Source organism: Seriola lalandi, unplaced genomic scaffold, assembly GCF_002814215.2.
Source record: "Seriola lalandi dorsalis isolate HSWRI2012SDOR001 ecotype SW California unplaced genomic scaffold, Sedor1 jcf7180002054476, whole genome shotgun sequence".
Taxonomy (NCBI): domain Eukaryota; kingdom Metazoa; phylum Chordata; class Actinopteri; order Carangiformes; family Carangidae; genus Seriola; species Seriola lalandi.
This window is the reverse complement of record NW_019525029.1, coordinates 935,695-959,550: the sequence shown is the minus strand read 5'-3', so window position 1 is coordinate 959,550 and position 23,856 is coordinate 935,695. Positions and strand designations below refer to the sequence as shown.

The 23,856-nt window shown below is 40.7% G+C and overlaps 2 protein-coding genes across 2 annotated transcripts in view; both read left to right on the top strand.

Moving 5' to 3' along the window:
• Window positions 1-5,885, top strand: part of sdc3 (syndecan 3) — a 40,485-nt gene extending 34,600 nt beyond the window's left edge. Inside the window, exons 4-5 of the mRNA XM_023412263.2 lie at window positions 658-847; window positions 2,863-5,885. Of these exons, the coding sequence (XP_023268031.1) occupies window positions 658-847; window positions 2,863-3,029 (357 nt within the window). The 3' untranslated portion in view covers window positions 3,030-5,885. The remainder of the gene's footprint in view (window positions 1-657; window positions 848-2,862) is intronic.
• A 3,649-nt stretch (window positions 5,886-9,534) lies between these two features.
• On the top strand, window positions 9,535-19,320 carry nobox (NOBOX oogenesis homeobox). The gene is made up of 9 exons (XM_023412067.2): window positions 9,535-9,568; window positions 10,564-11,300; window positions 13,009-13,171; window positions 13,279-13,385; window positions 13,553-13,701; window positions 13,839-13,975; window positions 14,906-15,167; window positions 16,353-16,666; window positions 18,572-19,320. Exons 1-9 carry the CDS (start codon window positions 9,535-9,537, stop codon window positions 19,024-19,026), a joined length of 2,358 nt encoding a protein of 785 aa, XP_023267835.2. The 3' UTR covers window positions 19,027-19,320.
• The last annotated feature ends 4,536 nt before the right edge of the window (window positions 19,321-23,856 follow it).

Here is a 23,856-nt window from a genome sequence, read left to right as displayed (position 1 = left end):
AATGTTTTGTCCAGGGTGATTTCCTGAAACTGCAATGGTTTGGCCCATTTATTTTTATATAGTTTCTGGACGATGGTGGAGGTCTTTGGTACAGAACAAGATATATCAGGCTTTGGCTGCATGAACATTACTTGTCAGTGGGATCAATTCATTGTTGATTTAGCTCTTTTTGTGGGATGAGAATAGAATAGAATATCTTAATGTTAATGTCTTATTTGTCTAAACACAAGCAGCTGTACAAAACTTTGCCTGATTAAAATACAGTCATATATTCATTTTTTGTCCATACCAATAAACTATTGAGGTTTGATACCCAGCCCGACTTCTGACTGCCTCTTTAACACTGACAGTTTAATAATTTACAGACCAGTAATTTCCATGATTGGTGTGCATTTGTTTATTTGCAGCAGCTCTGCATTAAAGCATGATGCATTTAGATTTGTCTGGTTTTCCACATTGCAATTACGCTGCCAGATTTTATGAAGTGCATATATGTGTTGGATAATATGCAACTTTCCACCAGTCAGAATATACAGAGGCTCATTGTTTCAAATGTGAACATGTGCCATGGAAAGTATAACGGCTCCATGAAACAAATGTGATTACATCAAATGTAAATTTCCTGTCGTTAGTCTCATTTTTCTTTCTCTGTCTCAGGAGAGTAACAACGAGGTGGGCGCTGCAGGACCAAGTGGAGATTTCGAAATCCATGAGGATCGCCGCAATGACCTTGGTCGCGGTGTAATGCCAGGAGATCCTGATCTGGTCGGCAACACAGTGGACGGAGGAAGCTCTGCCGCCCAGCTGCCACAGAAGAACATCTTGGAGAGAAAAGAGGTCTTGATAGGTAAGAATATCTTTGTTTTGATGTTTTGTATGTTATGTCATGTCAAAATTTTTCTCCTGGTTGTTCAGATTTATGTCTGTCTGTCTCACTGTTTGTCCGTCTGATCCATTCCCCTCTGTTATTTTGTCTTTCTGCCAAATAAACCTCTTGGTAATCACCTTGTAGATTGACAGATTACATTTCCCGTTGCCTCCTGTATTCTTTCCCTGCTTTTTGGGAGCTGCAGATATAAACTTTGTAGTACCTCACATTCACGTAGTACAGATTCATCACCATAAGTGAATGTGCTACTTATCCCCGTTTGACCCGTTGAGAACAAGCAATCCTCTTCTTGGGTTATCCAACCCCTCCTTTCCCCCCTCTTTTTCTCATCATTTTCCCTCTGGGTAAATCCAATTTCTTTTCAAGTGCCCCCTCTCCTCATCCCAAAGAGCTGTTGTAGAAAGTGAGGGAGCAGCCAACTTGCCTGACCTGACTGGCTCTCTGTCTCTCCTTCAGCTGTTCTGATTGGTGGATTGCTGGCGGTGGTTTTCGCTGATTTCCTGGTCATCGGTAAAGAGCAGGAGGCAACAGACTTTAGAGTAGACTGTCTGTGATAGAACCAAATTACAACTACATGTTGAGCTGATAGCTTCATGTATAGTGCTGTACATACGTGCTCGTGCTATTCATTTTGGATTTTCTAGTGGAGTAACATGTTAAGGAAGATGCAAGTATTTACCATCTTTGACCTTTCACACTGATTCAGAAGACTTTTGGATTTTGATTAAGTTCCGATGAAACACACAATAATCATTCAGGCTTATTTTGACCCCGCCAGATATTTCATATCATACGGGACTTTGATTTTTTTGTTTTTATCTAATCTAGCATAATTATTTTAATCTATACAATGCTTCAGTACCATATTCACCATCTTAGTTTAGCATGTTAGCATGCCAACAACTGCTAATTAGCACTAAACACAAAGTAAAGCTGAGGCTGATGTCATTGGTTTTGATCATAAACCAAAGAACTAGACCAATTAAATTTTTTGTCTTGATGTTCATGATGTTAAGCGAAAAGTAATGAGCTCATCAAGGTTTGTGCGACTCATGCTGAGCAGGGGCATTAATGGCCGTCCATCCAATAGTTGTCAGGACATTAAAGCCTGGACCAAAGTGGAGGACTGATGGATGGACACTGCCCCCACTTGAGCAGTTTCTCATGTCCAACATTACAAATGTCTTCCTCAGTGAAATCAGAGATGGGAAATGTACATATTTATGCAAAGTATAAGGCAAAAATTGCTTTATCCGACAAAAAGAATATGCCTCCTTTTTAAAAAGGTTCAAGTGGATGAAATGGTGTGTCAAAAAGGTTCATTACTTTTGCAGTTCTGACAGAGCGTGGTGGTTATAATATTTTAAATAGCCCAGCTATTGTATTCTGATATTGGCAGTAATGGGATAAACACAGTGAACACCTCCCACGTAGTGAATGGAAACAAATTGTTCCTCAAGCATTTAGGAAAATAACAGTTTGTTCTCCGTTTTGGCATCGATACCAATTACTTTAACGAGGGAAATTTTTTTTCCATTTGATAACCACACATTAATCTATCGCTCACAGTAAGAGTTCATTAGCGATGTGTGCAGTGGAAAGTGGGAGAATGCAGCTGCTGTGGATTGGTTACAGCAGCCCCATCAGGCTAAACTACTACGTAGCACTGCAGGGCTGCAATTTAGCACAAAACTGTTGGCAACACAGAACGTATGTTGGCACATTCAGGTTCATCAAGCTTCACTTAGCAGCCAGGTGATAGTGATGCTGTGGTAGCTTTGCTTTGCTTTCAGACTAAGGGTGTTTGTAAAGCAGCGCATGTTTGTAGTCTGTAGTCCACTGCAGGATGCAAAAGTGCCTCTAATGGTGTTTTAGTGTTTGTTTATGTGTATTTCTGTGTGTTTGTAGGATCTAGACTGTTATGTTCTGGAAAGGTTTTAAGATATCTACCCTGTTTTTCTGTCTTTCTTCAGCGGTGATAGTTGGAGGCGTGGTAGGCGCCTTGTTCGCCGCCTTCCTGGTGATGCTGCTGGTGTACAGGATGAAGAAGAAGGATGAGGGCAGCTACACGCTGGAGGAACCCAAACAGGCCACCGTCACTTACCAGAAACCAGACAAGCAGGAAGAGTTTTACGCATAACACTCGTACGCCAGAGAGACACCGCACACCGAGGGAGAGAGAAAGATGGAGAGACAGAAGAGAGAAAGATACTCTAAGCCCCCGTCCTCCTCCTCTTCCTCCTCTTCTTCGTCGCTCCCCCCTCATCTGCTCGCCTCTCCTCATCCTTCTCTCCACTCGTCTCCAAAACACTTGAGAGCGCCTTTCTCTCTGCGGACTTGGAACTTTCTTTTCAATGAAAACGAAAAAGAGGACAAAAAAAAAAAAATCCAAATATATTCTGAAAAAATAACACATACACACAAGATGTTTTTAAAGTAAATGTTGTTATTAATATTCTACAGATTCTCTTGTTCTGTATGTAATAATATGATTATTTTGTAGAAAAACAAAACAAAACACAAGCGCTTAACCTGTGTTTTCCAACACACAAAAAAAGTTCCTCTTCTGTTTTTATGGAGCGAATGAAAAGGCTTAAAAGAAAGAGGAGAGGAGAGGGGTGGAGCGAGCTGAGCGAGACACAAAAGAAAAAAAGAGCGTTTGGCTTGACTCTGCCCCTCACCCCCCCCGCCCCAAAAATACACAGAGCGTCTGGTTGGCCGCACAGAGCCCAGAGTCAAAGGTGAGAGGAAAGGTCTCTTTTGTGCCTTCCATCCCTCTGGTGCTCAAAGACACGCAAACGCACATCCATACAGCCACATATAAACACATGCTTACACACACACACATGCATACACACACACTTGTATCTGCTTGAAGGTGGCTCTGACCTCTCTCTCTGTGCTCGGCCAACCAGAAAACGGTGCTCAACCTTCGGCGTGTTCCACAGCGTTGAGGAGCCGCTGTGGAAAAACTGGCTGGTCGCATCGAAGTTTGCTCCGCGGCCCGTCTGCTCCTCTAAGCTGTACAAAGACTAGTTACGGATAGTAATAATAATCAATAATATATCAATGTTTTGGGCTGGATGGTGAACAATAATAATAATACCGTAATAATAATAATAATACTTAAGCAGGAGGATGTGTATTTAGCAGTTTAAAAAAGTTTATATGTAAATATTGTATCCTTTCTGGCATCACTAACCATCTGCATGATCATGAAGAGTTTTTATTCATCACATCTGTCATCACTTTAGATGAGCTGTGCTCTCATCAACCACATGAACACACACACACACACACAAACACACACACACACACACACACACACACATACAGAGATATGCTTTCTGTGCATTTAAACACACCACATGGACTTTAAATATACTGTAGATCATATCATCCAAACACATATCAATCCCATCATCGTCGTCATCATCATCATCGTCATCATCGTCATTGTGATAGTCATCACTTTTGATACGAGTGAGATCAGGTGGTTTCAATATGTTATTGATTAGTTATCGATCAGTTGCTGGTTGGTTTAGAGTTTGGTCTGTTTGTGTAAAAGCACAACTACGTGTCCAATCATCATTTCATCCGATACTCCCACCCTCCCCTCCACCCAACATCACATCATCTGCTATCCCCCACCCACACATCCTTTGCATGCCTCACTTTGTTTTTCTTCCATCATTGGCTCTCTGTTTGGGGATGGGAGGGGCCTCTGGGAAGCGTGAGGGACTTTATTGAAGACACAGGAAGTGTGAATCTGTGCAGGAAGTTGCTCCCACATGCACTAATTCAGTCAAAATTATAACTTATATCATAATTTAAAGCATCGGTTATGAAAGGACTTTGAATCAGTGCTTATGGTCTCAACTTTAACCTGCGGGACCATTTTGGGGTAGGGGTAATGGGCTTAGGATTGGGTTTGGGAAGGGGAATGTGAGGAGACAGGAGGGCTGTGCTTCTATCTAAGAGATTGTAACAATAACCACACCAGTGCGTCTGGGCTAGTAGCTTCTATTATACTCAGTACTGTAGAACAAAAATGCATGGGAGTCAAAACTATACTAGTCTGGGTGTGTGTGGATGCCTGTCTGTGTGTTTTTGTCTGTGTGTATGTTTCAAAGAAAAAGAGGGGTGAGTTAAAGTTGGAATGTACTGTGGTTGAGTGTGTGTTTACCTACTCCAGCAGTTCTCACGCTCTTCCACAGACAGGTAACACACCTCTTCCACTCCTGTGTGTGTGTGTACGTCGCCTGCCCCCTCGCTAGTGTGTGAGAATATGTATGTATGTATGTGTGTGTGTCTCTAAACCTCATCTAAACCCGCCACCTGTGTGTGTGTGTGTGTGTGTGTGTGTGTGTGTGTCTGAGTGCTTCACCTTGGTATTTCACAGCAGACTCTTGTGTACACTGACTAGCCTGTCGATGTGTGTGTCTGCGTGTGTTTAGTCTGTTCACTGCTGAATGTGGGGCAGCTGGTCCCTCACAGTGGCTTTCACACACACTGACTGTGTCTTTTCACTGTCTGTCTGTCTGTCTGTCTGACTCTGTCTGTCTGTCTCTCTGTCACAGGACAGACAGACAGACAGGCAGCACGCCACTTTCTCACAGGCAGGAATGATCTTAACATGTACTGTCTTTTCTAAAGTGACTGTCAAAGTGTAAACATGTGCGTTTGTACCCATATAAGCCTGCGTAGCCAAATAAGATGTGTGTGCGAGTAAGGGAGAGCGAGAGAGAGAGAGAGGGTGAATTTGTATGTGTGTAAGTGTAGGTATGCGTGTGCAAGTGTGTGCGAATGAAGCCTAATGGAGGCTACACTACTCTATGTTTGCTGTTCCCATTCCTGTTTTTATACATTTGCATTTTTTTAAGGCTGAGTTTCTGTCATTGGCTGAGTGAGCGAGAGGAGGCAGATCCTCCACGCCACCGCCCTGTCACTAATCTGCCACTCTGTTCCAAATAAAAAACCTGATTGGGTAAATCTCTCCTCTTGTCTTTTTTAAGTATGAAAATAGCAAATAGCAAAAGACTAACTTAGTTTGGTTTGATCAATAACCCGAAAATTGAAGAACAGTCACATGACACTCCCAATATGCACTTTGTTTAACACGTTTTTTTCCCCATTATTATCACCAGCAGTGGAACGTATCTTATTACAACTACTCCATCTCCCTATTGATGTCACCTGCAGCTACAGCTCAAATTAGATTAAACACAACTTGATTTAAAATGTGTGCCCTGTGAGGATGATATGAACTAAAAGAATGCTGATTTTTGAAGCAGGGTTGTCCCGACAAAGTTGGGCTAAAATATTAGGGCAATGCAGAGCCCACTTAAGTCTATATTGTACTTTAGTGGTGCTAATACCCTGTAACAAATGTAACATTTATCAAATAATCAAAACCAGTTAACACGCAGTGAACCTGCCTGTGAGGGCCAAGGTAATCCAGCTTTGTTCATTAATATAATTTTGCAGATTTTTCATATATAAACACTTTGTTTAGTGTCTTCCAAAATCAGCAATTCCACCTTTACCTTTTGATGAAGCATTGTAGCAAGAAGGTCCTGGGTTTGAACTGGGCCTGTCAGTGAGGAGTTTGCATGATTTGCTCTGGTTTCTTCTTAAACACAGTTCAGTTTGGGTTAACTGGCAACTCTGAATTGCCCTTAGGTTTGATTGTAAGTGTGGTTATTACTGTATGTGTCAGCCCTGTGATAGACTTATGACCTCTCCAGGTCTTCCCTGATTTCTGCTGGGACACGCTCCAGCCCCCTGTGACCCTGCCTAAGGATAAGCAAGTATATATAATTGATGGAAGGACTTTAAAAATGGCAGGAATGACACAGTGAGTGACAATTATACTAAAATGGCCCAATCACAAGAATGCTGAAGTTTAGGAAGCTCTTTTCAATCATAAAGCAAACTGTGAAAAAAGAAGCTTTTCTGTAGCATGTAATCAAATCAAATCAAAATATTGCCAGAATACCCTGTTGACCTTTTCACTATCACCAGTTATACCAGGTAGCCTACTTGTAAAACTCACAACTACTCTTGATTCTGAATGAGTAATATTTTAGTTACGCGCCATTGATTTGACTTCATTAACTGCACTCTCACCACCCCCTAATTAAAACTACAGTTAATTTCTACGTGGATTAATGTGAAGCCATTGATTTAAAAAGTTGGTTCACTCAAAATACAAAAAATATATTTTCTCAGTATCCTCTAGTTGTATGTAGAGGTGCAGTTAATTTCTTTATGTATATGTCCAATTTTAAGATGTTTGTCTCTGACATTTCTGCTTTCACATCAATCCAATTCGTGTCTGCACCTCAACAATAAAACATGTTTTAATCCAGAGAACAGACTATCAACATTACAACTTCTCTTGGTAGACAGTACTGCAAAACTGTCATTGTGGTTTTTGGATTATCCAAAGTAACCAGGACATTGTTGCTGGAAAGACACACTACTGTTGAATTATTTAAATGTAATTTTTCAATGCTGTGAGCATTATAAATGAAATTCTATTCGTCTCCATTTCGCCGCTGTGGAGGAAGAAATCTCAGAGATACAGATCTCAAAACCTGGACAAATTATCTGCATGGCCAATATGTTTCTTGAACAAACTGACTCTTTAAATTCTTGGTTTGTACTGAGACTCTTCTCTGAGTCCCAGGTTTTGTTCATTGGGTCGCTCAGGACTCAGCAGTGTTTGGTCAAACCGGTGGATAAAACAGGCTCCTCAGATTGGAAATATATTTTAGTAACGCACATTCAAAAGAACTCACATGTAGACATGAAGTCTCGCTCCGCTGTTATCACACACCGGCCTTAGCGTGGCCTACATACCATTTCTAACCCACTGACATTACACGCAACCCTGTATGCCTCGATACTACATCTGACAGAGCTACTGTGTATGTGGCTATAAGTATGATCACAGCCTCTTAACACCCCATTTGCACTTGCTGAACTCAGTAAACCCTCATGGGAGAAACAGTCTGAGATGTTATAATTCTTAAGTCATCACATAAAAATGTACTTATGAAATAATTAGATAAACTGACATTGGGGATTTGTGAACACACAGGAAAGGGCATTATTCTAAATTGGTCTTTAGTTTACATTCTTAGCATCATACCAGATGAGACCAAAGTCAGTTGAAGTGGAGAAGTACTAATGGGTCTGCAGATGGCCTTCCCTTGATCCAGAGAAGACAACAAGCTGTCCTGGCCTTGGGTAGAGGGCTGCTGATATGGAAATCTTGCCTTTACACAGAGGATGAAGGGGGGTTGCGTGTGAATTGACTTCTGTTAGGGAGGGGTAGAACAGAAGAATGAAGGCTCTACCCTTGCGTTGGGGTAGACAGGAGCTGGTTTACATGTCTGGGGTCCAGCCAGTACCCCATCTGGTGGGTAACGGAGGAACAACTGCAGTTAAGAAAAACTGACCAAGAACCTGAATTTAACCTTGAATTTTCACACCCGACACGCGGTAATTAGGATTGGGAGCTGTTATATGTGTATGCTTTATTTTATTAAACGTGTCAGTTGGTACATTTTGGGCTTTTGGTGGTGACAACTGGTGATAATGGGTTGAAAGCAGACATTGCTTTGTTTTTAGGGGTCGTCAGCTAAGTTCTTGATGCTCTTCAGCCAATAAACCTTTCCTTTGGGTTTCTGGTGTTTATATGATTTAATTTAGATTTCAGGACATATAAATGTAAGTATTAAAGAAATTGAATGAATGAATTCCTGACAATGTTCAACAGTTAAGTCAACCTTCAGTGAAAACCCAATACATATTAAAATGCGTTTAAGAGCTCAAGTTTCACAATAATCTTGTTTTTAATAACCTATAATATAATTTTATGGTGATTTGATTCACAGGAGTATGATCGTTTTCAATTATAGCCTACACACATTTTTTTTTCATTTTAGATGCCCGGTCCCATGAAAATAGCTGTTGAAATACAATTGTCAGTTTTAGGAAGATACTACAGATATCATTCACACCATCAGTGTTGCATATTGTTGTGACACTATGGAAGTTATGGAGAGATCATTTAGTTTTATCACTGAGTATAGATGCACTGTGTACTACACTACATATTTTATTTTTCATGTCATGTTATAGGCCTCACCTGTGTATATGAACATGTAAGGGGGATTAGGGTGATAAAACAAAATAAATTAAATGCGAACCATGTAAATCTTAGGTATTGTATAAGTTATTTGTGGCACATTCAGGTTGATTTCTTGCTCGTAATTGTTGATTCGTGAAATATAAATTAGGGTCAAAATATCAAATTTGTTAAAACACAGAGTCAGAATTCAAGACATAGTCAGTAAATCCCACAATTTCTCTTTCCAAACTAATGGCACTTGGGGTACAAATATTGTTTGTATTTATCTCTGCTGATTGTATCAGGTTTGGTGAGGACCTGTTCTGGTCGCTGATTGGCTGGTTCATTTCAACGCGATAATTCTCCGTCACACTGCTGGGGTAGGTAATCAATCAATCAACCTCATTAGCTTCCAGTCCGGGAGCAATTCGCTTCGTGACCCTGCGCGGCTTAATTGATTATTAGTACACGTTTATTGGTTTTGACGCTGGTGTGAGGCGCTAATATGGACGAAGACTGTGATTCAGCTGAAGATTTCGGTAAGGCCATTTAATTGAGGCAAACTGCTGTAATCATGTACTGGCAATTGACACCTTCGACCAAAGACATACGAGTGAACGTCTTTATCATTTCAGCTTTGAAAGACTTTTAAAACTTTCTGGGTGTATTTAAAGCTCATAATCTTTCCTGCGAGGTGCAGCTCCCCGTGCTGCTCGGATCCACAGAGACAAATTAAGAATTTAAACTCCGTTATTAACATTCACGACCCGGTGTTTGTAGACGGGGACAGGTTAGCCGGGTTAGCAGCAGCTAGCCGGTCCGAGTTAATTAACGGTCAGGTGAGGTGCCTGCACAGCTGGGACACTAATTAAGTCACTGCAGGCTGCAGCTCCTCCAGAGGATGACGTTTATCAGGTTTCAGTCAACCTGCAGGTCACAACATGACTCATGAAATATGAAAGGAATAACTCCTCTAACATGATCAAGTTATTTCTTACAATATAGGCAGTGGTTATGGTTTAAGAATCAATATTTATGGACTCCAGGGATTTTAATTCAAAAATCTAATCTAAAAATCTAAAACAAAATCTAATAGAATAGGTTACAATATATCTTAAAAGATAAGTGAGTGTGAAAATAGTTGCAAACATGGCCCTTAGCCAGGATCTTAGATATTCAGAGGTGTGTGTATCCCACGAAGTCTCTAAAATGTTTTTATTATTTAGAATTGTCACATTTTATTTATTCAAGGACCTGTTTCATTATATTTTCAGTACTTTTTTTTAACTACATTCACAGTACAGCTGAAACAGTTAGTTTGTTGACAAAAAATTAATCAACAACAATTTTGATGGTCATTTAAATAAATTTTTAATCAAAAATGCCAAAAATCCTTTTATTCCATGGAATGTTTTGCTGCTTTTCTATGATAGTAAATGATAGTAAACTTTGGTTTTGGAGTGATGGCTCGATGGTTCGAGGCTTCACAGAACCTGCAGAAAAATAAACAACCTCTCACTTCACTCTGTTGCAGACTGTCCAAGCCTTCTGTGTGAGGAACTGGAGGATCTGGAAACAAAGAATGATCAATGGAGGATGAGGAGGAGGAGAGAAGGAGAGGAGGAAGTGTTTAATCAGAGGGAGGATGAAGAGGCGGGAGAGGAGACACATCGTGCAGAGAAGGAGGAGGAGAAAGAAAAGAAAATGTCCAAAAGGGAAGTGATGGTGACAGAGGGAGAAGAGGAGGAGCAGGTGAAGCCAGAGAGTAGGCTGGAAGTGGAGGAGGTACAGGAAGTGCAGATGGAAGACAACGAGACTGAAAACAACAGGAAAACTATTTCGGATAACCCACAGAATAAAGAAACAAAAAGTTTAGAAGAGAAAGATGAGCAGAAAAAGAGCAGGAAGAGGCGAGCTAAGAAGCAAAGCGAAAGAGTGAGAAACAGGAGAGGAGTAAAAGAAGTCAGTGAGAGGTTTGAGGAGGAAAAGAAGAGTCAGATACAGGAGTTATCAGCGATGAGCTCAGAGGAGAGCTGGGCTCTGTCGGAGCCTCCCTTTGGACTGATGAACAGCTGTGACTTGTCCGACCCCATCTACCTGGGTTGTGGGGGGGTGGGGCCGTATTGTCCCCCAGTTCCTATCCCGCTGCTGTACTCTGCACAACCCCCAGTCCCGAATCAACCTGCACCTCCTCAGCCCCACGGGGCAAAAAGGCCTCACAGCCCCCTTCTGCCTCACAGTCTCCCCCAACAAGGCCCACCGCCTCTTGAGGTGAGAATAGAATAGGATAGATGAGTTAGCATTGCATTTCTATAGCATCTCATGATGGATAGTTTTAAAACAAAACTTGTCTAAACCTGGTGCCTGCATTACCCACAATGCAATGTAACCTCTGACTGTTGGGGTAGAGATTCAGTTGTGTTATGCTAGTAGTGGCTATGTAGCTTCAAGCCTTTACAAAGTTTATTATGTTCAGTTTTTGTTGACGTTGGCAGACGTATAAACTCAAATATGTTTTCATTCTTGAGGTTAGTAGTGTTGTGCTGGACGACATTATATTGAGAGCTGTTCAAATTTTTTTATTCTCCCTATTAACAGACGTGGATCGGTGAAACTTTTGGATGCTAGGAAGACAATAGAATAAAGTCCTTTGGGTTTAGATAATGTTTCGCTGAAGAGCATGAAGTCAGACACTTAAGCATGTTCTAGTAAAGATCTCCAGGTCTCTAATGATAACTAATATCTTGTGTTTAATCACAGTGTAGTGCATATGAAATGATGCACACCTACAACCTTCTGCAATTTTAATGATGCTGCTGTAAAATAACATCCCGGATTTAAATATTTGCCTCAGTGTGTGATGTAGTGTGATATTCGTAGGCGATAGAGCCTCATTGAAGCATTTGAACAAGCACACGCAGAATTTGATAATGTCAGACTGTGGCAGATCATTTCATCTATTTGCGCTGCTATGTGAGTGGAAGTGGGGAAAACTGATTATATTTTATCATTATTTGGCAGTATGACATACTGTTACCTACACCATGAAATTTGTCAGTAATCTATATTTTGTAGGAAAGCTTTGAGTCATAAGTAATCACAGATAAAGTCATGGGTTGAGCAACAGCAAGAAATTTCAATTCCCTTGATTTCAGGCCTAAGGGGCACTCTTTACAAAATAAAAGTAAGCAGAGAAGCAAACTTAAACCTTATAATCAGAAAAACTGCTTGGTTTGCTACAACGTTGCCGGTGAATCCATCTTGTTATTTGAACGGTGGATAGATGCCGATTATCTGACTGATTGGCAGGAATGTAATAATAAGCTTTTTGATTACCATTTAATTGTTTAATCCCTTTTTTCAAGCACAATTAGATTGTCCTAGCTTTCCCAAATGTGAGATGCTGCTTTTTCTTTTCTTAATTACAGTAAATTAAACTGTCAGACAAAATAAGCTATTTGAAGACAGTACCTTGGCCTCTGGGAAATTGCAATGGACATTTTTCTATATTTTGTGATGTTTAATTGACCAAACAATTTAGAAAATAATGGCAGATGAATTAAAAAAAATACTTATAACCTGCAGCCCTAGAGTATAACATACAGTATCAGTGTCACACACTGGAGGCGCACAGACAATACTAAAATTAATTACTTGGTCCTTGAAAATCTGAACAAGTTTCTATTTCCAAAAAGTCATTGTTGCATTGCCTTCTGTGGGCTGAAACATTCAACTGTGCAGCTCTTGGCACACATCAGGGCTGTTTTGGCAGACAAACATCCATGGTGACTTTTGATCTTCACCTCACTTTTTTACTTCCTCCAAACTAGTGTTCAGCTTTAAAGAAATATGATTATTGACTCGACTATTAGAAAATCATAATTTTAAAGTTAAAACACAGTAAAACAGACAAATTTCAACTGGTTGAATTTGGCTGAGATGATCAACGCAGAAGTAATGTTTGCCTGGTTCATGGTAGATGGAGATAACCCAGGTCTACTCCACCCGACGCTCCATCCGCTACAGCACCAGGGGCAGAGGCCGGGCTCTCAGCTTCCCTCTGCTGCCAGGGTTAGAGGCTGTGGACAGCTGCCTGCTGCCTCCTGCACCAAAGAAGAAAACACGAACACTCTACAGTACTGGTAACCGAATTGCCTGTTTGTCCTGGGGCGTTCAGATTTGACTTTGCAAATACTTGACATGCTTTGTGTGTGTATGTGCGTGTGTTTGCATGTATGCATGCGTGCAGATCAGTTAGAGCATTTAGAGGCCCTGTTCCAGGAGGACCACTATCCTGATGCAGAGAAAAGGAAAGTCATTGCAGCTTCAGTTGGCGTCACACCTCAGAGAATTATGGTTAGACAGCCATCCTTCTCTTTTGATCTTCTTTTTTACTCCTTTCCATTGATAAATTGGCAGTCTACTCTGTCCCTACTAACCTTCTATTTATCTCTTTGTCAAATTCTATTTTCTCTCCTGTTCACGCTTTCTTCATCTGTATGATCTGCTGTTCTGTGTCCCAGGTTTGGTTTCAGAACCGCAGGGCTAAGTGGAGGAAAGTAGAGCGGTCCATCACAGCAAAGGTTGAACACAGACAGAGTAGAGCTGGATGCAGCAGCAGCCCCCCACATCACCAAATCAACCCCACCCTGCCCACGTTGGCATCTAATAGGTCAGTAAACTCCCTTTTAGTTACAATATGTTCTTATGGCATTTTCAGGAGATTTTTTTTCTAACATAATGCAAAAATACTTGATATTATACTATTTGATGCATGACTTAATGTTAGTTATGTTTTCTCTTTTTCAGTAAGGGAGCACCCTCTTTTCCTGGTCACTTTGCCACCAAGCATCCCCAGCTTGTCCCTGCGGCACCCTCTTTCCCCACCCTATCTAACCAGACCCCACCCTCCTACAACAACCTGCTGGCCAGCCTCAACAGCCCAGGTATAGAAATCCACGTACATTCAGGCATACCACTCATAATGCATGAGGCTATTGTCCTCCATAATTATGACTCAAAATAAGTTTGGTGGCTCAGGATTATGCTATTTCCCTGACATACCCAGAGTCACAACACATTTGTTAATTTCTTGTGTGAAAATACAAGTTTTGCTAAATCATGACCTCAAACTAGATTATCTTAATTTTTGAATGTCAGTACAATCCACTAGCAGCAACATGGCACCTTCTTCATAGCTGGAGGTTTAGTAATCTTTGTTCAGAAAGGTAAAGAAAGTACAAAATTACAGTTTTTTACACTGTCAAACACTATCTAACTGTTTTGTTGTTGTACAAAGTCTAAGGTTGGACCTCAGCAAAAAAAATAGTAATCAATTTTACTAAAATGTAATGTGGTCTCATCCATCAAATTGCTATGCGTCACGTGTCCCTATATTTGCAATGACACATTCCTGTCAGACTTTTTAACATGAATGCTATATTTTTATTGTTTACCTGGCGATCAAGTAAGAATAAATTCACAGGGTTGTAAAATCTTGTTTCACAGTGTAATAATACAGTTGGGTTTCTTTTGGTCTGAATTGCTGCTAAGTGAATGTGCTACCTCAGAGTTGTAAGTGAGGGCACCTTAAATATTCATCATCTGTTTTCGCACAATTAAACATTTTATCAAAAATGAAATAAGCGGCTTTAAAAACAGTTTTTAGTGGGACCAGTCATCAGTCTTTGGTGTATTTTCCTGCTCATAAAAGGAGCTGTATTTTGATGCCATAGAAACACGTGATTTTAGTTGAGCAAGGTTCAAGCTCATTGCTCAGTGGATCTTCAAGCTGCATGTTGAAATAGTAAAACTCTCTAGAAACCCAGCTACAGTATTTCTTTAATCTCTGTTAATCTGTGTGTTTCATCTCCAAGGTCAATCCAGAGTGAGAGATGGGGCCCAGCACCAGCTTTCATCTCAGGGCGGGCTGACAGAATACCACCCCCGTCCTATGCACAGCCCTCCCCCCCTGCGGCGAGCCAGTCTCCCACTTTTCACAACGACGTACAATCCCTCCAACCCCACTCCACCTCTCCTTAACACCCCAGCTCACACGCCGCCTCTGTTTCTGGATGCTCTGGAGGGCGGCTCCACCTTGGCCCATCGTGACACCCAGTCTCTGCAGACGGACACCAGGTCAGTTCAGCTCAGCACACAGCAGACTGTGACATGAATGCTAGACGATGATTTGAACAGGGACATCGGGTACAAGAGATGACAGGAGGACAGACTGCAGACACGAGCAGGGATCCTGTGAAATACTGATATAATGATGGCTCACACAGTGCCTGTGGTGGTGGGGAGTCAGTTTCATCTGGCATGCTGAAATATTTCAGAAATCATGCTGAGAATCATCTCAGTTAGAAATTGCTTTGTGCAAGATTATGTTTGTTTGTTTGACTACAATTATGTATCGTAGCACTAAAAAATCTCCCAATTCAAGCCAATGCTAAAACAAACAATGAATATAAATACATTTCCCAGCCCTGCTATTAAAGAGACTTAAAGGATCAGTTTGCCCAAATTATAAAATTACATATTTTTATTTGAATTACAAAAATAATATTTCCTTTATTTAAATTGTGTTCTGCTTAGTAATTGAAAACACTGTGCTTTTGATGTGAAATGTAATTTTCAAAACTTATAGCACAAAATACATTCATCTCCACAGTATTTGTGTGGTGGCATAAACCTCAGCTAGATTCGTGTAGATATAAGTGATAAATTAGTTTGTAGTTATGCTAGTGGCTTGGTGCCATCATCAGGTCAGAATTTTAATTTGGAGGTTCAAACCTGTTGAACATCAACAAGCTAGTGCTGCTACAGTGAGCATGTTTGCATGCAGATGTTTAACATTTAGCTCAAAGTACCACTGTGCCTAGTTATAACCTCACAGACTGATTGCATGGCTGGAGAGTCTTAGTCTTGCTGTAATTCGGATGAACTGACCCTTTAAGAGGGTGCTCTGATGACAGTTAGTGATTTACAAAGTGATTTACAAAATAATTATTATATATTTCAGAAGTTCCCAATCAATTTCTGTTGGGCCCCCTTTTGGATGAAGATCTTGATAGTCATTTCTGACAGTCCATTCACTGCTTTGCCAGGAGTGCAGTATTCAGCCTTCACTGAACACCAACTTGGAAACTCCATGCCTCCTAGTGTTGGAACAGAGCGATAAAAAGACAGATGCACTGGATCAGTTATATGGAAGTGTCTTGGCAGGTTTACAGTTTATGACCATATAGGCAACTTTGTTGTGACACAATTTATATTTAATATGTGTGTTTGTGACTGAACTCTTCTATGTGTTGTCCCCAGTTCTCTGTTTGACTTTGGGGAGAAGCTCGATTACCTGACGTCCAACCAACAGAACAGTCTGTCTTACCAGCTCCAGACCTCCTACCCAACCAGCCAGCCCCAGCACCAACCTCAGGCATCTCTACCCCGCATGGCCTACCTTACTCCCTCCCCCTACCTCACTCCCAACCCTCCAGATTCCAACCCTACCTCCTACCTGACCTTTGGCCCTGGAGGAAACTCCACTGGGGTGGTGACCTACTCCACAGGAGGCCACGCCTACTTCCAGTCCCAGAGTGCTGGACAAATAATGCTGCAGTCCACTGGGCATCATGGTGAGTCACTTTGATTTGATTTGATTCATTTATTTATGTAGCCAAAAAATACACCAGTCAAGGGGTTAACATGTGAAAGTGAGTGGTCCCAAAAATGGAAAAAATGCTACAAAACATCAAACAACATAGTCATACATCATTACAGTATAAACCAAAAAATAAATATCCACACATAAAATTGTAATTTATCTGGATATCCATAAATAAAAGATATTCCAATAAATAGTAAAACTTAATTTACAACTTGCCTTACTCCATAAATAAACCTGTAAAGGCACCTCTAAAATTTCTTCTTGCTGTCAACTTGTGACAAGACGTGTGTATAAAAAAGGACCATCTGTCTACATTATTTACATGAGGTATTATAAATGATTGCACTGTCTCTGATGTTAAAGTCACCCCATTCAGTCATAGTTGTGAATGACTTTTACAACTGTAAATTTCCATTTCAAGGTTTTCTTTGATGATAAGTGTAATGTTACTCAACATGGGAATCCTATATGATAATTACATGTGTAATTATTTAAACTTAGACACTCAGGGCCAGAGGCATAATGACGTAATGGTTTATATGGGTATAGGGAACGCAATATACATGAAAACAATATCTCAGTAACGTCCTGAGGGAATTTCTTCAAATTTGGCATAAAGATTCACTTGGACTCAAGATGAACTAGTGAGGTTTGTTGGTCAAAGGTCAAGGTCACGGTGACTTCACAAAACAAGTTTTTGGCCTCTTGAATGTGATATCTGAAGGCCGCCGTGAGAGAATCTCTTGAGATTTGGCACAAATGTTCACTTGAACTCAAAGATGAAGTGATCAGATTTTGTCGGCAAAGGTCAAAGTCCAAGGTCACAGTGACATCATGTTCTTGTGACTGCGATATATCAGGAATGCCAGGGAGCATTTCATCACATCTAGAACAAACATTCACTTGGACTCGAGGATGAACTGATTAGAATTTGGTGGTCAGAGGTCAAAGGTCAAGGTCAGTGTGACCTCACAAAACATGTTTTTGGCCATAACTGACAAATTCATAAGCTTATTATGACACAATAACACAAATGTCTACTAGCATAAAATGTGTGATGAAATTTTGTATCCAAAGGGTCAAAGATCAACTACATTGTGACATCATAATGTTATGCCAAAAAACTTCTGGCCATTATTCAACACTGGAACTCAGGAAGGCGAGATTATGATCATATTTCCTGCAACTTGGCTGGTTGGCAAAGGCATACAACCGCGAGGCGGTAATTCTAGTACACTATCAGCCCAGAGATTTCATAACATCCAAGGCTTGGAAAAGAAAATGAACAGGACTTTTTTTTCTGGAATAATTCTCACTTTTCTTCTCTGCTGCAGTCAGGTAACGAGCAAGAACCGCACCATCGATTGAGAGTCAAATATAGTTGTTTGTTTATTTTGATGTTTTTGCCTTTTATTAATAGGGACAGTTAACCTGTAAACGTAGGGAGAGAAAGGGAAGTGACATTGCACAAAGGGTCCCTGGCTGAAATAAGGAAAATTTCTGTTATATGGTTTATGTCTTCGCCACTTGACACCAAGACACTCCAATAAAACTGTTAATTGAATATGAATTTTTGAGTAAAGATTGGCAGATGAGAGTGGTGGAGCAGGATGATGTCTGTGGGGTGGGGAAAGCTTTGAGGAAGAGCTGCCAAGCTCTGGGGCACAGCCAATGTCAGGACGCTAATGAAAGATAAGGGATGAGAAAGAGAAAGGAGGAGTTATGGTGGGCACAGAAAACAAAACAAACAGGTATGTAGGGCAGGTAAGCATTTTTAGATGTATGATAGGAAGAGAATTATTTTCAGCTAAATTATCTCTAATAAAGCTCAGTTGTCACATGTCTATTTGGATCTGTGTGTGTTTCCTTTCAGGTGGGATCACAGCGTACCAGTCATACCCGTGGGGAAGCATGTACAGTCAGCCAACCATGCATCAACGTACTCAGTGCCCTCCAACTTACCCTGCCAGCTTGGGGGTTGCTCGAGACCACCAGCCACCCTCCTCCACCACCCTGCCTCCACCCTCATTCTATCCCCGGGGGGATCTCGGGCTCTCACATGCAAACTCCCAGCGCTCATCACACACCCAGACACACACCACCAGCAGCAGCAGCAGCACCACCTCCCTCCCACCTGTGTCCACCCTGCGGCCCTCACACCTCAGAGCAGAGAGCACTCCAACCAAGGTTGTATCCCTGTTGCCTTCTCAGGTCAGCCCTACTTCTCCAGAAAGCTCTCCAGTGCCCCCTTGTGTCAAGATTGAGTATGACAGCCCCCGAGAGATTCACAGCCACTTCCACTGTGACTTCTCCCCCATACATTTTTGACCATATATTTGTGGGTGCCTGAGAGAGTGTGTGTTTAAAGTATCTGTGTAAGTATGTCCCGTGTATCTGAGAAAGTTTCTGTACTTTCTATAGTCTCTATTTCCATAATCATTAGGATGCTATCAGTATTAATATTAATGTCAGCAGGCTAGGTTGGGCTGCATTTAGCTGGGCTGCAATAAATGCTCACTGTTCTGTTAATCTTTTATTCCTGCATTTAATTTGCTTTGCCATGATGTCAATTAAGGATTCCCAACCTTTATTGCTCCGCTGACTTTTTTTATTTCATTTTTGTTGTGGGCTGGAGGGACGGTGGTTGGGGGTGGTGGGGTAAGGTAACTGTTCTCCATATCCCATCAGAATATGCATGCACGTTCACAAATGAGCGTTTTGACTGTTTAGTGGTCACCTCCAAACACACAAATAAACACTGATACCAACTTAGAGAATGACAGCAAGATAAAGTCAGACAGAAAAGAGACTGCACACGTTCATTTTAAGTCCCCTTATTTAACATTTATAAGCAGTATCTAAACATTTAATAAAAGGTTTAAGATATACTGTAATGTTGTATGCAGATATAAGTGTTTTTTATGCACTGTATTTGTCAACAACTATAACACTTCCTGTGGCCATCATGACAAGATGGCATATAAACAGACAATGATTGATATTACAATAAAACACAGTTTTAATAGTATAAAATATATCTTCACTGAAGTTATAACTGTTGACAAATATTGTACATTAAAAGTGTTGCCCAGAAACCTAACTTAGTTTGGTTCATATTTAAATAAGGTCACTTACAAAGAAATAAAATTACAGATAGACTTCTCAAGATCACTGAGGTCAGGTTTCATGTCCAGCTGAGTGATGCAAAGGTGGTGATGACACACAGGTTATCCTGTACGCTTATGATTGGCTATAGTTGATAATATACATTGTTGTCAGTGTATTGCTGGACATGACAAAGAGTGATTAGGATAAATGCAACAAACAGACTGGCCTAAGTTCAGTATAATTACTGCACAATTGGATAGATAGATACTGTGTTAATCCCAGAGGAAATTCTAGGAAATTCTAGTATCAGTTATATAATCAAAATTCAGCTTTGTCATATGGTTTACTTGTGGCCATATTGCGAGTGTTCCAGGGCCCAGTAACGGTCCACAGTCCAGGTGTTGGGAACCTTTGATTGACATGAGATTTGCTGCTTATGACTCATTTCAGATGAGCCTTTAGGCCACAAGAGGGCACTGTTCTTTTGTGTGAGACAACTGCATACTATGATGTATTAAACAGCTTATTGTTTCTCTGGGGGACCTCTGTGGTGGTGGTGGTGGTGGTGGGGGATATGTGACAGTCTCTAATCCGATGGAGAAGAAGAATGACAGTTGTTTCTGGGGTAGAGGTATCCCAGACGATCAGTGACGCAGCCTAAATCCTTAATCTGTGTTGCCATCTGCTGTGCTCACACATTTACTGCACTTTCTGCAGAGTTTATTCTTAGTATGCGAGTCAGTTGCAGGGGATAGCGGAAACCAAATCCCTGTATGAAACTCCGCCTCTGAAAGAGCTGAAGGCATTTTCCTGAGACTAGAAAAGACATTTGGGACCAATGTGTCATTTTTGCTCTCAGCAGTCAAAGTAAAACAAAAAGTTTCTTGTTTTAACTCTCGTTAATATTCCTGGTTCATAGTCCTGCTGTATATAAAAAGTAAAGTTTGAAGTGAAGCTTGTATGACGTGGGAGTGAGAGAAGGAAGTGTTTGATGAGAGCGAGGAGGAGGTGGCAGGGACCAAGGGAGCAGCTAAAGGAGGAGGGAGATGGAGGAGTGAGGCAGTGTGTTGGTCTGGGAACAAGGGAGGAGAGCTGAGATGAGCTGTTGCTATGGGAGGAGGAAAGGATGATGGGTGGGCTCTGCCAGCAGGCGTGGGAGGGAGAAGAAGATGGGGATGAAGGAGGAGTGTGTTGTAGCACAGGAGGTTCTGGGATGAACAGAACTGTTGGTTATGTAACTGCTGTATTTGGGTTTTTAATGAACCTCTCTCTTCCTGCTCACTGGCTACTGAGCTGTTACTGTTGGCAGGAGGAGTGCAGCATAAACACACACACACGCAAATACACACATAAAAACTTAATTTGCAGTGCAGAAATTTCTCAAACTCGCTTGCATGAAGAAACACACACACACAACGCATTCATTTCAGGAATGAAACCCCAAGAGTGAGAGCACTATTCAAACTTAGTACAGTCAAGTTTTTCCTCTGGATTTTAGTTATATTTATTTTTTATATATATTTGAAGCGTGTCATTGTGTATCTGTCTCTCAGTGTTGTGCACGTTTTTCAGATTTCCTCATATTCATGTGTCGGTGAGCTTACATGTGTTACTGAGGAGAGTTTCATGTAGTTTTAAGTTTGTAATGACTTTTTCCAGGACTTCCCTGGTGTGAACAGAGAGTGCTCAGAGCACAGCTGGAACGCATGAGTGTGTGTGTGTCTGTCTGTAAGCATGTGTGTGTGCTTATGTGTTCATATGTGACAGTGTTTAAGTACAGGTATGGGATGCTTCAGTGCACCCCGATCCCGCCGTGTCAATATTTACTTAGTATTCTGAGAGTTGAAGAAAGGGAACTTGTTTCAATATTTATGGATGTGGTCAAACATGAAATCCTTGCAGTCATTCCAAACTCTGTGACAGTATGCACGCACACACGCAGACTGAGAAAAAAAGTGAAAGAAAACCTCGCACTGTTTGGATTCAGTCAAGTAATGGAGTTTATTGATATAACTGATTGAAAGTAATAATGTTGGTTGTGGGACAAAACCGAAACACGGTTTGGAGATCCTCCAGTCCTCTGGTTCAAATAGCATTAGGGTGTTGATTTTTCGTTTGTTTTTAAATGATAAGACAAATAGACTTGTGTTGGGATTGGAAGAAGAAGGAACACGAGGGAGAGTGGCTGGGAAGCACAACAATTTATTGGGTAAAATAAATAAGTTTGCCTATTCAAATGTTGGTTAAAAATGAAGACAAACAGTGGGGTCCATCAAATATCTCACCTAACCATGTTGATACTAAGTACATTCACTAAAAGTGGCATTATTTGAATGTGGTCATGTATAAAAATGGCCAATGGCATACAGTGTGGCGGAGATGGAGGTATTTGTTTGTTTTAAACTTGTTTCCGTTTACTCTATGGGTCTGGCAGCACTATTGTGATGAATATTCTCTAAATTGAGAACCCTACAGCGGTTGGGCTGTTGGCAGTGAAAAAGGATTTACAGGAACATTTCCTTTTTTCAGTAAGAAAGCAAATACACCTCGTCTTAATATTAGATTTCTGTTTTGCTACCAGAAGCTGAATGGACAAGGACAAAAGGGGAAAACAGAAAATCTAAGCCTTTGGAATGATAGGAACTGATATGTGAATGTTACCTCATTAACATGTTTTTTGAGTGAATGCTGAATATGAGAAAACCATTGAATTAGTGCTGAAAATAATTATATAAATCAGCAACAATTTGATAACTGATGAATCTGGGGCTGCTATTAAGGCTTTTTTCCTTATTGATTAATATGCCAATTATTTTTGCAATTAAACCTTTAGTTTATGTCGGAAAATATTTATATAAAAAAAGGCCATTATAATTTCCAGGAGCCCATGGTGATTTCCTCAAATTGCTTGTTGTCTCTAACCATAGACAAAATCCAAAGGCTTCCTATTTTCTATAATTGAAAACTAAGCAAACCAGCATTTGAGTAGCTGGAGCCAGTACATCTTGTGTGTTTTGGCCTAAAAAATTACATAAATAATTTTTAATCAAAATTGTTGTCGATTCATTTTCTGTCCTTTTGAATAATTGATTAATGGAACAATTGTTCGGCTAAAGACATACCACACAAAGACATACCACACATCATTCACACAGCAAATTATTGTGAGTTAAATATTTAAAAATATTATTTTTTAGATTGTTGGTCAGACAAACTAAGAATTTTGTTAAAGCAAAAGTTTATTGGAACTGAGCCTCTAAGATGGTAATAGTGTATCATGTGTCATATAACATGTTATGTCATAGATATTTTAATTGGCATTACAGCCGACTGTCGTTTTTGTCAGTTAAAGCAAATTTGAGGCCTTTTTCTCAACAGTCCTCTGTTACTGTGAAACTCTAATCAAATGTAAACACAGGATGATAAATGAGTGAATTTCATGGCGCTGGGAAATAGTTCACAAATACTGATGGATGCAGGTAAGTCTCATCCAGCTACCTGCTTATGTTTGTGTTTGTCCTGCATGCCAAGCAGACCGGGTTACATAACCTGTGTGTGTGTGTTTGTGTGTGTACTGTTTGTTTGTGTGTTTGCATAAATGTGTGTGTGTGTGTTGTGTCTTCTCTTATAAGCCAAATAGCCAATTCCCACAGATGGCATGCTGTCCAGGAACAACATCTTGAATCTTTCATCCTCAGCCCATCACCACCATCAGACACACACACGCACAGACACACACAAAGTTGATTTTGCAGCTTGTTCAGTTCAGTAGAAAATCTGTCTGGTGAGTTACTGCACAACACGAGCCCCTACTCCTCTTCCCCTCCCAGACTAAACCCTCAATTGCGGCTTGTTCGGGTTGTGTGTGCGGATGGAGGTGTGTGTGTGGAGGAGGAGGAAGGAGGGGTGTAAAGGAATGCAGGGTTGGGTCGGGTGGAGTGGGATGTCAGAAGGAAAAGAGGGGTCTCTGTTTAGTGTGTATGTGGACTCTATAGAAAGATTAAAGATGTGTATGTGAGCTTATTGATGAAAGGGTGTTTTCCTACTGTG